General features: G+C 53.2%; 1 protein-coding gene across 2 annotated transcripts in view; it reads right to left on the bottom strand.

The window, feature by feature from the left end:
• The window catches only part of KIF26B (kinesin family member 26B), a 557,329-nt gene that overhangs the window by 18,312 nt on the left and 522,323 nt on the right, over positions 1-16,694 (bottom strand). For both annotated transcript variants that reach the window (XM_032242194.1, XM_032242195.1), the window contains 2 exons: positions 5,906-6,068; positions 1,567-4,918 (listed from right to left, as the gene is read on the bottom strand). In XM_032242194.1, coding sequence (XP_032098085.1) covers positions 1,567-4,918; positions 5,906-6,068 — 3,515 coding nt within the window. The remainder of the gene's footprint in view (positions 1-1,566; positions 4,919-5,905; positions 6,069-16,694) is intronic.

Raw genomic sequence — 16,694 nt, forward strand, 5'->3', positions numbered from 1 at the left:
TTCTTTGATTTTAGGAAGACGAATGGTTTACAATGTGCACTTGGCCACAGCCCTTACATTTGTGTTGGAACATTCCAGAGTTTGTGCTGGCCTGTGATGGGAGAACAGGAAAAAGCAGGCCTGTGACTGAGAGAACAAACCTGTGGGCTGCAGCAGTGGCAAAGGGAGGCTCCACATCTGTGTCTCACCCCATCCTTTACTTCCCAGCGTGCTGCAGGCACCAACCTCCCCCCGCCCCGCCGCCTGCCTACTGCAGGGCTCTGCCTACCAGGGCTTGTGGCTAGCTTCCATTGTTCTTGGTACTTCTTGCCTCTGTCTGTCTTTTTCTCCCCTTACCATCTTTTCATTCACCTATCCCGTGACTTCCAGGGCCACCAGCTCTGACCTGGGTCCTCTTCTCCTTGCCCATCACAACTTAACAGTCACGTGCCACCCAAAACTCCAATTAACAAGTCAATGGGCTTTCCACATTCTGGAGCATGTGCCTTTTGATAGGAGATTCTTAAAATGGCAAAGGCCACCTGGGCGTGGTGGCTCATGCCTGTAATCCCAGCATTTTGGGAGGCTGAAACGGGCAGATCACTTGAGGTCAGGAGTTCGAGACCAGCCTGGCCAACATGGGGAAAGCTCGTCTCTACTAAAAATACAAAAATTAGCCAGGCTTGGTGGCACACGCCTGGAATCCCAACTACTCGTGAGGCTAAGGAGAATCGCTTGAACTTGGGAGGTGGAGCTTGCAGTGAGATAAGATCACACCATTGCACTCCAGCCTGGGCGACAGAGTACGACTCCATCTCAAAAACAAAATAAAGAAAACGAGAAATGGCAAAGACTTTCTCCAAAATCGTGCATTTCAGGCACATGGTTTGTTGGGGGGAATAGGGGGCAGGGCAGGCCCTGTGGCAGGTGTGCATATGTGACTGTCCACAAGTATGTTTGGGGTGGGGGTGGAGAAAGGGCCTCACCCACTGTGCTTCCAATGAGACAAACCGCAGGATCCCACATCCCTGACAGGCCGCCAGAGGCTCGCAGGCCAGCACCAGCCTCATTCGAGGGGCTTCTGTAGCCACCAGGCCATGAGGGTGGTCTCCCTCACCAGATCCCTCCACAGGCTCCGAACTGTCCACAGGACTCTTGGTCGTCGAGCAGAGGGGCACGGGGTGAGGTAACGGAGGTGGGCGAGCCGGTCTTCCCCCACAGCGGGCAGGCGAGGGTCATGCTGCTATCTGCGCCCCGCCCCGCCTTTCCACCGTGCTGAGCACCAAGGGATTCCCAGCCTTAAGGCTGAGGAGGGCACAGAAGGGCAGTTTCTCACAGAGACACGCTCCACGCGATGTCCCCAAGGAGCCCGCGTGAAAGGAAAGGCCAGGCCTGGATCCCACTGGACGCCCCGTCACCACGGGGCATGGGCCAGCGTGACAGAGCGTTCGGGCAGCTCGCCCGCCCACGGCCCTGCCCACGGCCCGTGCCCTCCTGTCCACGGCCCTGCCCGCCCACGACGCTCCCCGCCCACGGCCCGGGCCCTGCCCGCCCACGGCCCTGCCCACAGCCCTGCCCGCTGCCTACCTGAACTGGGCCGCTTCTTCGGGGTTTTGAGGCTGCGGCAGCGCCCGCCCGCGGAGCCGCTGTGCTCGCTGGTGGAGTCCTGCGCCGAGGACGCGCTCCCGGTGGCCTCGCTGTCCCGCATCATGCTCTCGTAGCCGCTGCTGCCGCCGCTGTGGTAGAACAGGGCCGTCTTCCCCATGGCCGGCGGGAGCTCCCCGCTCAGCACGCTGCTGTTGTCGCTGCCGTGGCCGCTGCTGCAGCGGTGCGGCCTCCGCGGGGCCGTGATCTTGCTGTAGGGCGACGGCAGCGGCGGCGCCGGCCTGTCCTCGGGCCGCTCCCCCGCCGGGGCCCCGCGCGCGCCGCCCTGCAGCAGCTCCGAGATGCGCCCGTGGACGGCGCGCAGGGGCAGCTTGGAGGCCAGGCCTGCGCTGCGGGTCCTGCTGAGCGACTGCGTGGACCAGGACAGGGGCTTCCCGCCCGCGGGCGCGCCGGGGCTCTGGCCCACCGACTGCGGCAGAGACTTGGTGGAGAAGCTGAGGGTTCGGGTGGCGGAGGCGGACAGGCTGCGCGCCTTGGGGCTGGCCAGGAGGAGTTTGCTCACGGCGGAGACCTTGGCCTGGCTGGCCTTGGGCGAGTCCCCGGCCGAGGAGCTGGGGGGCGAGGTCCCCGCGCCGCGGCCCAGGGTCCTCCCCGCGCGGGGCATGGTGCTGTCCTTGCCCGCGTGCAGCCGGGAGCTCACGGAGGACAGGCTCTCGGCCCGCTCAAGGGAGAGGCATTCGTAGTGGCTGACTGTCGACCTGCCCAGAGAGTTGGTCCTGCTGGCCAGCTGCTCCAGCTTGGCACTGAAGAGCTTGCTGCTGCTGCTGCTGCTGGCGTCCTTCATCTTGCCGCTGGACTCATCTGGGAGGCCTGCCAGGAAGGCGGCTGGCTGGTTCAGGGGGCTGCTGGTGCCGCTGCTGCTGGCGCTGTGCTGGGGACTGGCCCGGTTCTTCTGGTCCAGGCTGGACTTTCGGACAGGGGGCAGAGGGGGAGTCCCTTTGGGCCGAGCCAGGACACAGTGCTTGGGGGAAGCCACCTTCCTCTCCAGGGTACCCTTGGAGGACTGGGTGCCCGAGGCTGCGCCCACCCCGTTGGTCTCAGCAGCACAGTAATAGAAGAGGCTGTCCTGCTCCTCCTGCCGGCTGGCCTTCTGAAATGCCCTAGGAAGGCTGCTGGACTTGACACTTCTGTTGGCATGCACGGGGCTCTGGGTGGCCAAACCAGGCAGGGCCATCTCACACCCATCCACAACCCTCCTGAAGCTGTCGGCGACCTCCCCGCTGCTGCTGCTGAGCCTGTCCTCCGGGCTGGGCTTTCTGTCCTGCTCCTGCTCTGCCCTGGGCTCGGCCTTCGAGGGACCCGTGGCGCGCTCACACCTGATCCCATCTTCACTGGGACGCGCGTTCTCTTTTTTCACTTCCTCTTCTCGTCTCAGCCAGGGGTCCTCAAACTTCATCTCTTTCTTTGCACTGTTTTCCTTACTCTCCTGGGACTGGGCTGACGTGGGGCCTGCTTTGGGGGTGGCAGTGGCGGCCTCGGGCTCTTGGATGCTCTGGGGGCTCATGGCGAGGCAGGGGTAAACGGTGATATTGGTCTTCATGGGCATGTACCCCTCGCAGCTGCTGAGATTCGCCGTGTTGGAGATGGTGACCATGGCCTTGCCCAGGGTGGATATTTTGCAGCCTTTGATGGGGGTTGCTTTGTTGAAAGAGTCATCCCCCATCTCAGACAGGATAAGCAAGTTGTCGGGGCCGGCACTGGGCTTTGCTCTGCACACCACAGCCGCGTTCTGGATGCCGCTGACAAACTCGGAGGCCGCGGGTTCCGCCATTGCCTCCCCATGCCCAAAACACGTCTGGGCTATGAAACTGTGGCACGACTGCTCGCCTTCACTGCCCGCGCTCATCTCGCTCAGCCAGGAGCTGATGGAAGAGCGTCTGCTCCCTGCCTCCTGGGCCTTCTCATCCAGGCTGATCTTTGGGAGGGGCAAGAACTGTGTGATGCTGACCTCAGAGACCGGGGCCATGCCGGAGTAGCACTCCAGGTCCTCGCTCATGCTGCTGATGATGCTGACGGGCCGTGAGCCCGAGGCCAGGGCCTGCACGGAGCAGTCGCTGTTGAAGCTGATGATGCTGGTGGGGCGGCCGCTGTCCAGGACCCCGCTGATGGTCAGCTCCTCCACCAGCGTGAACACCAGCTCGTCCTCACCATTCAGCTCCAGCGGCTGCTGCACGGTCACCATCGTGGTGCTCAGGATCTCCTTCTTGGAATCTGGAGGAGTCACTGCTTCAGGCTCATCATCCACAGGAGCTTCTGGGAACCCTTTGCTTCCAGCGGACATGGACCTTTTCAAAATCTGGGGGCTCATTCCGACCGGGGGTGTACGCACCTCGGGCTGCAGCAAGGACTCACTACACACCATGCTGGAATCCTTGCTCAACGGAGGCAGGGGGGCGGGAGACGGCAGGACCCCCTTCTGGGTGTAGACTTTGCACCTCTGGGAAGGAGAGCTGGGTGGCTTGTACTCTGAGGTCTTGGACAGGCTGGCGATGCCCAGCCGGGGGGAGCCCATGGGCCTGGGCTTACCTTCCATGAAGCCGCAGGAGTTCAGGCTCTCCCGGCTGCTCTGCAGGCTGGGGCTCTGCACGAGTGGGGAGGCGCTGTGCTGGCTGCTGCCCGGGATGCTCCTGGGCGAGGCTGGGCTGGGGCTGTGGGCGGGTGCTGAGGCGGGCACGGGTGAGTGACTCCTCTGCATCTTGGAGGCCTGGTTTTCAGGGTCTTCTCTGTCGGTCAGCTGACCTTCGGACCCATTATCTTCCCTATCAGATTCAGAGAGTGGGCTTGCCCCAGCTGCTTGGCTTAACGGCAGGGCTCTGCTGGCCGGCTCTGCTGCAAACTGAGCAGGCAGTTCTTCAAAGGGAAACTTGCTGGGCTCCTCACTGCCGTCGATGCAGTCCAGCCTCTCCTGCAGCTCGGCGAATGTGTTGCACTTCAGGCAGTCCCTTTCTGACTTGCTGGCTGCAGCCTCTCCTGCCTCTGTGGGCCGGCTGTCGCCCCGGGTCTTCTGCAGGGCTGGCACGATAGGGACAAAGTCGGGGGGGCCCTCGTTGTCCGTGAGCTCCTTGTCTGACAGGGCTGCGCCGTTGGGCCCAATGTAGATAACAGTGTCACAGGACTGCTCGCTGCTGGAGGAGTAGTCGGGGTCACTGGACAGGTGGGCGATGGGGAAGTCCGGGTCCCCTGTGGCCCTGCTGTGGAAGGGTCTCAGCTGGGTGGGCCTGCGCATGCGGCCTTCTTCACAGGAGCTCTCGCCCCCAGAGGAGCTGGACGTGTACTGTGAGGGAGAGAGCCGTTAATGCAGTGACTCTTCCAAGGCAGTTTCCCTGGGAGCCCAGCTTTGTGTGGCAAGTGGTGGAGGGCCCGGACGGACACAGGCTACTGATGGCCATCCTGGTTGGCCTCTGCATATGGGCTACTCGGGTGCCACGCCAGCGCACCCAGTCTCACGTCACCGCTGCATTAGTGAAGGAGAATCCCTGCGGGGCACAGGGAAACAGAGGCTGCCGGGGAAAGGAGGTGACCCTCCAGGCCCTGCCTGACCCACTAAGGCCTCCAGGGTCACCAACTTCTGGCAGCCTGTACCTTGGAACACTGGTTAGGAAGCACTATGGAAAGATAAAAAAGGTACAAAACGTGGAAGGGAAAAAAAGGCCCACACGTCAGCAGCTGCCCCCGCCTCTGAGTGGCCACGATCATGACGGTTTCCTCCAACACCTGCCACACTACCACCGTCCTGGCTTTGCCTCTGCCTGAGAAAATGTGCCCCGTGATTTCTAGCAGACTCAGTAATCATCCAGAAACCACTGAATGACCAGAACAACACCAGCAGCCAGGCAAAGACTCCTGGACATGCAGACGGGGAGGAGGGCCCTGTGAGCAGGGAGTTCGGGGTCGTCTTTGGAGCCAGTCCCTTGAAGGACACAGTCTCCATCTGCAGAGGGCCGAGGCAGTGCATGAGACAGACAGAAGATTTCCCACCCCTCCCACGTGTTTCATCTCAAAGTCGCAATCCATTTACACTCTCGAGTGGACCGAGTGCTTCCACTCAGGGGTCTAGGCTGGGTGACCAGGGCCAGCACCAGGTATAGGGACGAGACATGACTTTCCATCAGCCCAAAGGCTTCCCTGCCCCAAGGTGGACACCAAGCCACATGTCCTGATGCTGAGGGACTGGCAGTGTTGACTTGGCTGCTTCTGACTGAGTCCTGGGGCAGGGCCCCAAAGGCTCTCTCGCCCACCACACCCCCTGCGAGCTCCTTACCTTTGTCTTCTTCTTCTTCATCCTCAAGACTCTCGACGCGATCTGGATGGTGGACAGGGTCTCGGCGTAGTTCCCGGCCGCGGCCGAGATGTGTGCGATCATGGTGGTGCGGCAGTTCATGTTCCCCAGAGACTCCCGCAGCAGCATGGCGAGCTTGCTCTCTCTGCCAAACAAAGTGAATCAGGCTGCATTAGTGCCCGTGTCTCCCCGCGTCTGTCAGGGCGGGGCTTCAGGCCTGTCCACGGCCATTTTGTGGCCCCCCCCTTTTTAATGGCATGCTAATCAGCATCATTTTCCAGCATGGGGCTATTTGTAGTTGGCAGGCGCCAAGCAAGTGCTTCTAGCTCCAAGATGGAATTCGTGCAGAGCATGTCCCTTGGCACCTCCGTCCTGGCTGCGATGGGGTGTGCCCGTGCGTGTGTGTCTATGACATGACACATAATGAGGCCTGGGAATAGAAGCGAGAGGAGGGGTCAGGAGAGATGGCCTGTGCTGTGACTCGGCATGCTCACTGCACATGCGACCCGCTCCGGGAATTTCCGCACACAGGCAATCCTTGCCATGAACTTGGACTGAAGATCTGTGTGTTTCTAATAGCTGCAAAGTTCCTTCAGCCAGGAAGCTGCCGCTACTTCAGTGGCAGTGCCCTCTAACTCACATATTTGCACCGAGTAGCAGCGAAGGAAAAGGCATTCACATTCCTAAAGATCAGGGAGAAACACGGAGAGAGGCCCCGGCAGTCACCCGACCGGCAACGGAAAGCAGACTTCCTGTAGAAAGGCCTCCTCCGGGGACCCTGAGTGGCGATGAGGAGGCCCACGGGTCTGCAGGGAGCGTTTCTAGGTCTTTGAACTGCCCTGGAGGAATGGCTGCTTTTCTATTCCTGCACTAGTCCCAGCATTTTTCCTGCCTTGCATTTAAAGGCCTCTGCTTCGTTCCCCAGCAGCAATTGGACTCTCAGCTACCACCAGATGTCCCTGCATCTGTGGCGTGTTCCCTGATCTAAAGGCTGAGGTCACCTATGTCCCAAGCCACGCTGCTATCTCTAGGCTGTGTCTGCAATGCCAGAGGAGAGGAATTTGTCCCCATGTCCATGCCTTGTCATCCATCTGCTGCAAAGCTCCCTGGAGAGGACCAGCCAGCTCAGCAGACAGTGTGGGACACTCAGGCCACTGTCAGCAGAGAGCAGACCATTTCACACATGACCTGCGTCTGGCCTCGGGCACGGAAGGCTGTGGTAAGGGCAATAGCTTTTCCTTCCCATCTGGGACCAATTAAGGTGTAAGTTTGGAGATGCTGGGCTCACTATGATTCAGTCCCAGAGCAATTTATGAATATCCCAGGGCTTCCCTTCAAGCAAAATGACCAGTGATGAAAGTGGTGAGGTTGGCCGGGCCCGGTGGCTCACGCCTGTAATCCCAGCACCTTGGGAGGCGGGGATGGGTGGATAACGAGGTCAGGAGTTTGAGACCAGCCTGGCCAGCATGGTGAAACCCCATCTCTACTAAAAATACAAAAAATTAGCCAGGCATGGTGGCGCACATCTGTAGTCCCAGCTACTCAGGAGGCTGAGGCAGAGAATCACTTGAACACAGGAGCTGAGGTTGCAGTGAGCCGAGATCACACCACTGCACTCCAACCTGAGTGATAGAGTGAGACTCTGTCTCAAAAAAAAAAAGAGAAAGTGGTGAGGTAAAGGGTACAGAGGAGAAGGAGCCGGAGCCGTGAACATTTAACTCCCTTCAAAACGCATCTAATCCAGCAGAAATTCATGGACACCAGCACTTGACGAGGAAGCCGGGTCCCATTCCTGGCACACATTCTTAGCAGAGACACCACACCTGGATGTGTCTTGGGCTCTGTCTTCAGTGTGGGAGGTGGAGGATGAGTCCTGTTCAGATAGGCTGTGATCATATATAGTCAGCTCTTGTTACGCATGGTAGTTGTGCTCTATGTTTGTGAACAGTGAATTTGTAAATACTGGGCCATTGTTCTTAGGGGAGATAAAGTTTGGTGCAAAAGTAATTACAGTTTTTGCCATTTTAGTTACTTTTCTTTTCCTTCCTGAGACAGAGTCTTGCTCTATCGCCCAGGCTGGAGTGCAGTGGCGCGATCTTGGCTCACTGCAACCTTCACCTCCTGGGTTCAGGCGATTCTTCTGCCTCAGCCTCCCAAGTAGCTGGGATTATAGGCACCCACCACCACACGTGGCTCATTTTTGTATTTTAGTAGAGACAGGGTTTCACCATGTTGGTGTCAGGCTGGTCTCGAACTCCTGTCCTCAGGTGATCCACGCTCCTCGGCCTCCCAAAGTGTTGGAATTACAGGTGTGAGCCACCACACCTGGCCCATTTCAATTACTTTTGCACCAGCCTAATAGATGGTTTAGGTTTCTGTGAACCTCTGATGACAAAAGTTTTTTCCATTGGTCAATACATAACCTTGTTAGTGAGATGCTCTATTTAATATTTTCTTCAAAATAATGAATTATATTCAGTATTTCTTTAAAATACTGGCCAAGAAGCGTTTGATACCTTCCTGCCCTTGGGTAACACGGCTGTAAATTTCTTTGGCTTCCAGCCTTACAACAATGCTGGCGATGACATTAAACTCTCTCGTCATCTATGGAGTCCACAAATTCTGCTATTTTTCATCTCTTCTGTGGCTCCACCGTGTACTCTGTTACCTTAGCACTTTCCAGAGTGGCCCCACATATGGACTGGCCGAAGGCACAGGCCCCTGTATCCCCATGTGACCCTGTGTAAGTCCCCAAGAAAACACAGCAAAGGCAGGATAAAGAGCTGTACCACTGTGATATCAACCTGGTTGCCTGTGTCCTTCCTCTTCCTTTTTCTAGGTGTGCTGTATTCTTGATTTGTTCACACTGGATTCCCGTGAGCGCTGCAGCTCATGCCTGAAAGCAGCTTATCTAAAACGTGTATCTTCTCTGGAAGGCACATTCCAGCCTTCTTGTGCTTAGGGAGCCTGAATAGGACATCAGCACCATTCTTAGGGCCACTTACAGCAAAATCACCATCAGAAAGCACAAAAATATGAAAAAAAAAACAAAAACAAAAACAAAAAAAAACAGTGCTAAAGAGACTGCAAAAAGGACACGTGCACGGCAGGAGAGCCGGCAGTGAAGGCAGAGCTCTGCACGGGGCGGGGAACGCATGCATCCGGCGACGCAACATCGTCACCCCTCCGCCCGTGTCCGAAAATGACTGTGAAACCAGTGCATTGGTTTCAGGGTCACAAATATATGTCAGTGAGTAGGTGAATTCGCAAATACAGAATCTGCAAATGATGAGGACTGACTGTTAGCCCACTGCACACCGCTGAAGGCACAGCCCCTGAGTCTCCACGTGACATTCTCCAGGAAGCCATACCAAAGGCAAAATTCAGACAGAACATGGTGATATCGAAATGTCTGCCCGTGCATTTCCGCACTCCCCACTCATGACTCCATCATGTGGTAAAATGTCCACAGCTATTTTTTCAAGGCCGCATTGTGGAAAGCAGCAGCCGCCTGTGTGTTGCTTAGCAACCTCGCTCTCCCTGCGGAAGGCGGCCAGTGGAGCTGCTGGAAGCACTTCACGTGGGCCTCTGTGGACTGTAAGAGAGGTCCTCCAGGGAGTGAAAAATGGTGCACAGAAAGCTGCAGCGTTTCCAGCCTCGTGATGAACTTGGAGTGAAGTCAACTAAGGGAGGGAAGGTGGGGGGCAGAAGTGGCAGGTTCTAAAGGCTGCAAACTGTCGGATGAACTCAGAATCTTTGCAGGGAACGGTCAGCACAAACTTAGCCCGTCTTTTGCATCAGGACTGAAGTGAGAGCAAGAGAAGGGACGAAGAAGAGCACAGGGCTGCTGGCCACCTGCACCCCAGAGCCGGCAGTAGGGATGGAGGGAGGTGGTACCTGGAGGGGGGTTGGGTGGGGTGCCCTGGCTATGGAGGACAGGTTGGCCAGGCACAGGAGGAGACTGGGGACATAGCAGAGCTGACTGGGCCTGAGGAAGGCACACACTGCTCTTTCAGGCAGCCGTGTTTGCACACACATTCCACTGCCCACCTACCCTGACCACGCATGCCTTAAGATATTTTAGGCCAGGTGCAGTGGCTCACGCTTTGCTGGGCCAAGGCCGACAGATCACCTGAGGTTGGGAGTTTGAGACCAGCCTGGCCAATATGGCGAAATCCCATCTCTACTAAAAATACAAAAATTAGCCAGCCTGTGGTAGCAGGCACCTATAATCCCAGCTACTAAGGAGGCTGAGGCAGGAGAATTGCTTGAGCCCTGGAGGTGGAGGTTGCAGGGAGCCAAAATTGCGCCACTGCACTTTGGGCGACAAAGGGACACCCTGTGTCAGAAAAAAAAAGACTTTTAGAAAAACGTCTTTTTAAAATCAGTCAGTGCTTTCATTGGACATGAAAAAAGGATCAAATGAACAGGATAATGAACATATTTTAATTAGTAATGAGTTGAAGACATGAAGGAGCATGTACCACTCCAGCACAGGGGCTGACCAGCCAGGGCCCTGCAGGTGCCAGCTGCCACACTGCCGCTCTTGTAAATAAAGTTTTATTAAAACAGCCACATCTGTTTGTTTACATAGTATCTGAGGCTACTTTTGTGCTATAATAAGAGTTGAGTGATTCTAACAGAGCCTATGTGGCCCTCATGGCCAAACATACTTGCTACGTGGTCCTTTGTGTAAGAAGTCTGTCGACCCCTGCTCTAGAGTAATGATGAAACACAGTATCATCCCAGACACAGAACCACCAAGCAGAAAATGAAGGTGGGCCTTGATTTCCTGACTACACAATCATCCATTGCTTTGGGCAGTAAAAATGGAAACAGGCACATGAACCATGTGCATGCAGCCAGCCACACACACCGGCATGCTCTTTTACAGAAAAGGGAGAACTTTCTTTTGTTTGTGTTTGTTTTTGTTTTGAGACGGATCTTGCTCTGTTGCCCAGGCTGGAGTGCAGTGGCACGATCTTGGCTCATTGCAACCTCCGCCTGCTGGGTTCAAGCAATTCTCCTGTCTCAGCCTCCCGATTACCTGGGACTACAGGCATGCACCACCACACCCGGCTACTATGTTGTATTTTTAGTAGAGACAGGGTTTCACCACGTTAACCAGAATGGTCTTGATGATCTCACCTCATGATCTGCCCACCTCAGCCTCCCCAAGTGCTGGAGCCACTGCACCCAGCCTTTTTAAAAGTAGTACATTGGTTGGATTTAGGGATGGAAACTACAGACAGAATCCTTACATGTATGAGATAGTCAAGAAAGCAACTAATACTTGAATGCCAAGAAAACACTGGTACCATGTGCACTGTCAAGGACAGCACCCTGGAACTACGTCGCATTTCAGTCACTATCCCACGCTCTACCCACGCCACCTGTAACGTGCCAGAATGCGTTGTAGAGAGATGGAGGTGCTGGGTGAAGGCTGCCAGATGCCAAGCCGGCTGCAGGAGTTCTGCTCTCCCAGCCCTAGGCGCCAAATCCCAGGCCCCTGCATTCACCCTCTGACCACCAGGAGACGGCAGGAGAGCGAAGAGAAGGAAACAAGACCAGAGGGAGGATAGAGCCACGGCTTTGAAGTACATGCTGATGTTCAAGTAGCACCATACCCTCCTCGCCACGGACTCCGCCTCCTTCCTGTTTATATGATTACTCTGTGAAGATCCTTTTGTCCCCAGAGAGGTCACCAGTGACCCTTGGAGACCAGCCTGAGATGCCAGGGACTACAGTTCCCAAGATGCCAACATCCCTGGTCCAGTGCTGCTGGCCAAGGTGGGTAGCACGTCTGCAGTTCCTTATCCCTCATGAGAAAGACTGTTTTCAAGGGAAACCGTCACCACCTCTGCTGAGGGCAGCTCTGCCCCGATGGGGCTCCTAGGTCTCAAGCAAGTTTATTTCTGACAGCGTTGAGTTGTACCAGATTGCAACACGTACCTCCCAGGGGGAAAATCGCTTTATTTTATTTGAGTTTACTTATTTCTAAAGGACTTGATGATCTTGCTATCCATGACTGCTTCCCGGGCATTCCTACGTTTGACGCCTCTCCTCTGGGGAAGCCATCTACTCACAGAAGGCAACTTTCCCTTCAAGGATGCTACTGCCTTAGGGGATGAATTATTTGGTTTTGGGTACTAGAGAAGTGCCAGAGGCTGGGTATGGGCTGAGCTAACCTGATGGCATTTTCGAAAGGAGAGGTCCATGAAGGTGAAGTACTTGCTGCTCAATTTCAGCTAGTATTCCATTTGCACTGCACAAGCCACATGTAGGTCCATTTTGCGGGATGCCGTGAAGACAACTGCACATCTATGGGCTAGAGAAGCATGGTTCTCAGGCCTTCCGACGAGGGCGACTCTGGTTTGTGGAATAAAGTATTGGCAAAGATAGCTCCCTGAGTCCTCAAACACTGTCATTCAGCAGTGCACAAGACTGTGAGTGGTCTCATCAAGGAGAGCTTACGAGAGGACCCTGCAGAGAACCACCCACTCTGGCTGAAGGACCAGCCTTTGTGATCCAACCAACACACCACCTATTATGAGATCATGTCTTGCTTATCCTAAGACTGCTGGTTGGCAGAGGTCTTGAAACTTGAACCATTAAGAGTACATGAGGCTAACCTAATTATTTGCTCATAGGTCTCTTTTATTAAGCACTGTAGAATCCTCAGGGGCAAGCAGCATCATTTGAGTGCCGCTGAGGCAGGATAATACGTGGGAGAGATGTGTGCTTCCCCCACACCATCCTGGTTATTTAGGGCTGGCACCATAGTGGCTCTGGAACTTTGGTGGCTGTGCCCAGTGAGAGGCAGGGGAGTCGCAATGGTGCCCCACAGGGGCCTGCTATTCTTGGTGACGCGGTAGTTGTTTCCAGGCAGAGATGCGTGCTGAGCATTCAGGAGAGCTCTCAGGAACATCAGGAAATACTGGATGCAGAGAGTTTGCACAGAGCAGAGGCTGTACATTGCAAGCACGGGCTGGGGCCAACAAGTCTGAGTTACGACTTTAATAGTTACCACTGTACACGGAGGAGGATGAAGTCTGATGAAATTTGGGCCACACGGATCCATCTGATCCTCGATGCCGGCATTCTTTTTATCTGAATAAGATAAAGTTCTTGGCAATTCAGCTACTTCTTGAGAAAGACCAGCTGTAGATAGCAAACAGTCTCAATAGATTCTTTTAGGAGAACTCTGTGATGTAACTCAAATTTATAAATAGCAGAAGGTTTCAAGTTAAAATCCTAACCAATCTGCTTTGATCTCATTTACACAAGACTCGTTTGCAGTGACTAAAGTGGATGTAAAACATGCTCTCAATCAAATGTGTCCCATGAAAACTTTTATGATTCATTTGTCATTCCTTCTTATCTAGAACAGTGAACATCGTCTCAGCGATAGCCATGCAGAATTAGTACAATCTGAATTACTCTAGATATTTGAACTCTTCAGCTCTGCTCAGGAAATGTATATTCATGCCAAGGCCATAGCACTCAGGTATGGTATCAGAAATTGTAAAGGTAATTCACATAATGACTTAAAAAACAGAGTCTGCTAATTCCAGAATACAATTCTGTCAAGATTGAAGACTATTTTTAGGGCCACAGAGTATTAGAGTGGAAAGAATTTGGGAGATTATTGCATTTCTTAATAAAAGCACTGCCATGGTAACAGGTGATCTGCTTTCTGCTTGAGTATTTTTAACTTGGGAGAACTTACCGTCTCCCAGGACGTTATATTAAACTGAAATCTTTTTAAACTGACTCCTAACCCATAGGCACTAGCTTTGTGCTCTAGGATTTTATGGGGTAAAAATAGTCCCTGTTGCTCACTCTGGCCCCTCACACTTTAAAAGACAGTTATCATATCCTTCCACCATGTCACTGAGACGAGGCCACTTCTGTATGGCAGTGCCCTTATTAAGAAATGCAGTAGGCTGGGTGCGAGGGCTCACGCCTGTGATCCCAGCACTGGAGGCTGAGGCAGGCAGATCATGAAGTCAGGAGTTTGAGACCAGCCCAGACAACATGGTGAAACCCCGTCTCTATTAAAAACACAAAAAAATTAGTTGATTGTGGTGGCAGGCACCTGTAATCCCAGCCACTCAGGAGCCTCAGGCAGGAGAATTCCTTGAACCTGGGAGGCAGAGGTTGCAGTGAGCTGAGATCACGCCACTGCACTCCAGCCTGGGCAACAGAGTGAGACTCTATCTCAAAAAAAAAAAAAAAAAAAAAAAAAAAAAAAAAGGAAATGCGATGTTTCAGCTCTAATACTCTATGGTCCTGAAAATGTTCTGTTGCTTAAGAACATTCCATGCTCCTTCCACTGCTCTTCAGATACGCAGTTCGCCATCCAAACTCACACTGGCCCCTTTCCACCCTCACAATTTAGCACTTCATCTCTGGTCAGACTTGGGTAGTAAAAACTTTGGCCTTGCCCAAAGATAGATCTGGCCTTCTCCATGAGCTTCTCGGAGGTGAACTACATCGAACTCACTGGGAGAGCCTTTGTTTAAGGTGAGGGTTGGCCACATCAGATCTCAGCGTGGGAGGGGCCGTACCTGACTGTCTTACGGTCCAAGCTGGCTGCAAGAGAAAGATCAACCATGTGACATAGGGCAGGGGCTTTGGGGTCACACGGTACCAGTCAGCCTGAAGACTGGGTTAAACCACATGGGAAGTCAAACGATCGATCGTGCCAGTGTAATGAAGCCACAATAGCCGCTCCAGACACAAGGCTCAGGTGAGCATCCTAGGTTGGCAGGACTCCGCGTGTACTATCACATGTGGATGCAGGGAAGGTGTCGTGACGTGTCCCGAAGACCATGCAAGCATTACGTTTGGAACCTTCCTAGACTCTGCCCCATGTGTCTCTTCCTTTGGCTGATTTTAATCTGTATCCTTTCCAACGTAATAAACTGTAGCGCTGAGTTTCCAGTGAATTCTGTGAATCCCTCTCATGAATCACGAGCCCATGGGAGGTTCCGGGAAGCATCTGAACATGGTGTCGGAAGTGACGTGGTCTTGGGTGGCCTCTTTCCGCTCCCTTTTAGTTGGACCCTAATTTCTTGCAGCTGGTGTCAGTAGCCTTGGGCAGGCTTGGCAGATGGGGCCATGCTCTCCAAGTGTGAAGTTTGGCCGATTCTGAGGAGCTCTTCTCAGCAAGATCCTAAGAGCCCTGACAGTAAGAGCTGTGTTTCCATTTTGACCTTTCTTTGTAGTGACTCAGCCAATATGTACAACTTACTAGCTCTAGGTCAGAAAGGAGAAATCCTACATTTATTTTTATTCAATTTAGCATAATCAGGAGCTAGGAATGTCATCACTTTGATCAAAACCAAAACCCAAAAACAATAACTTAGAAGGTAAATTAGTGGACCTAATAGACAAATAGAAAATAAGAGATCCACAGATTTCCCCTGAATCAACAGACTGCCAAAACTTACATTTTTTTTTTTTTGAGACAGAGTCTCACTTTGTGCAATGGCGCGATCTTGGCTCACTGCAACCTCCGCCTCCAGGGTTCAAGCAATTCTCCTGCCTCAGCCTCCCAAGTAGCTGGGGCTACAGGTGCATGCCATCATGCCCGTGTAATTTTTGTATTTTTAGTAGAGACCAGGTTTCACCTTGTTGGCCAGGATGGTCTCAATCTCTTGACCTTGTGATCCACCCGCCTCAGCATCCCAAAGTGCTGGGATTACAGGCATGAGCCACCGCACCTGGTCAAAACTTACAGATTCTAATGAAGTGTTTTTTTAAAAAAACACAGATATGCCGAGTGATTTGGTAACAAGACCCTGTGCACTTCCTGAACACACACACTGTCCTTTAACAGATGCACACGGATTCGATCCACCTGCAGGAGCAGGTTAGGAATAGTGATGTTTATGTCATTACTGCAATTTACAACGGAAATACGACTCTGGCGTGTTTCACATTGTCTGAAGTTTCACTTTCCTTTAAATTGTATTTGGCCCAAACCATTATAATTTGTTATCAGTGCTTTGCAATACATATTTCCATAGACCTGTCATGTTTTTACAGAGCCTCTGCAATGGTTTATGACAGCTTTGCTAGGGGAGGAATAAGGAAGCATCTCAGTTATGTTGCGTTATAACCATTACACATTTTCTGAGTCAAGATGAGCTCATTGTACTACTTAGAAACTTTGATCTCCTTCCACTTTAAATCATCCTCAAGTTTAGGAGCGTGTGTTAACCCAGTGCCAGAGATCTCTGCAGCAATCCAAAAGGGAGTTAGGCACTGCTGGCTGATGGAGCTGGAGTCAAGAGTCATGTTGTCATAGTAACCCAGAGGCTCTCCCTCCATTTTTCTTACTCTTGTTCTTCCCCAGAGACTTTTAAAGAATTCTCAGGAATAAAGAAAATGCAGAGCCTTCTTCACAATAGCAAAGACTTGGAAACAACCCAAATGCCCATCAGTGATAGACTGGATAAAGAAAACGTGGCACAAACACACCATGAAATACTATGCAGCCATAAAAATGGATGAGTTCATGTCCTTTGCAGGGACAGGGATAAAGCTGGAAACCATCATTCTCAGCAAACTGACACAAGAACAGAAAACCAAACACCACATGTTCTCACTCATAAGTGGGTGCTGAACAATGAGAACACATGGACACGGAGGGGAACGTCACACATCAGGGCCTGTCGTGGGTGGGGGGCTAGGGGAGGGATAGCATTAGGAGAAATACCTAATGTAGATGACAGGGTGATGAATGCAACAAACATCATGGTAC

The sequence above is a fragment of the Sapajus apella genome, unplaced genomic scaffold (genome assembly GCF_009761245.1).
Source record: "Sapajus apella isolate SASKATOON/1434 unplaced genomic scaffold, GSC_monkey_1.0 scaffold49, whole genome shotgun sequence".
Lineage (NCBI taxonomy): Eukaryota > Metazoa > Chordata > Mammalia > Primates > Cebidae > Sapajus > Sapajus apella.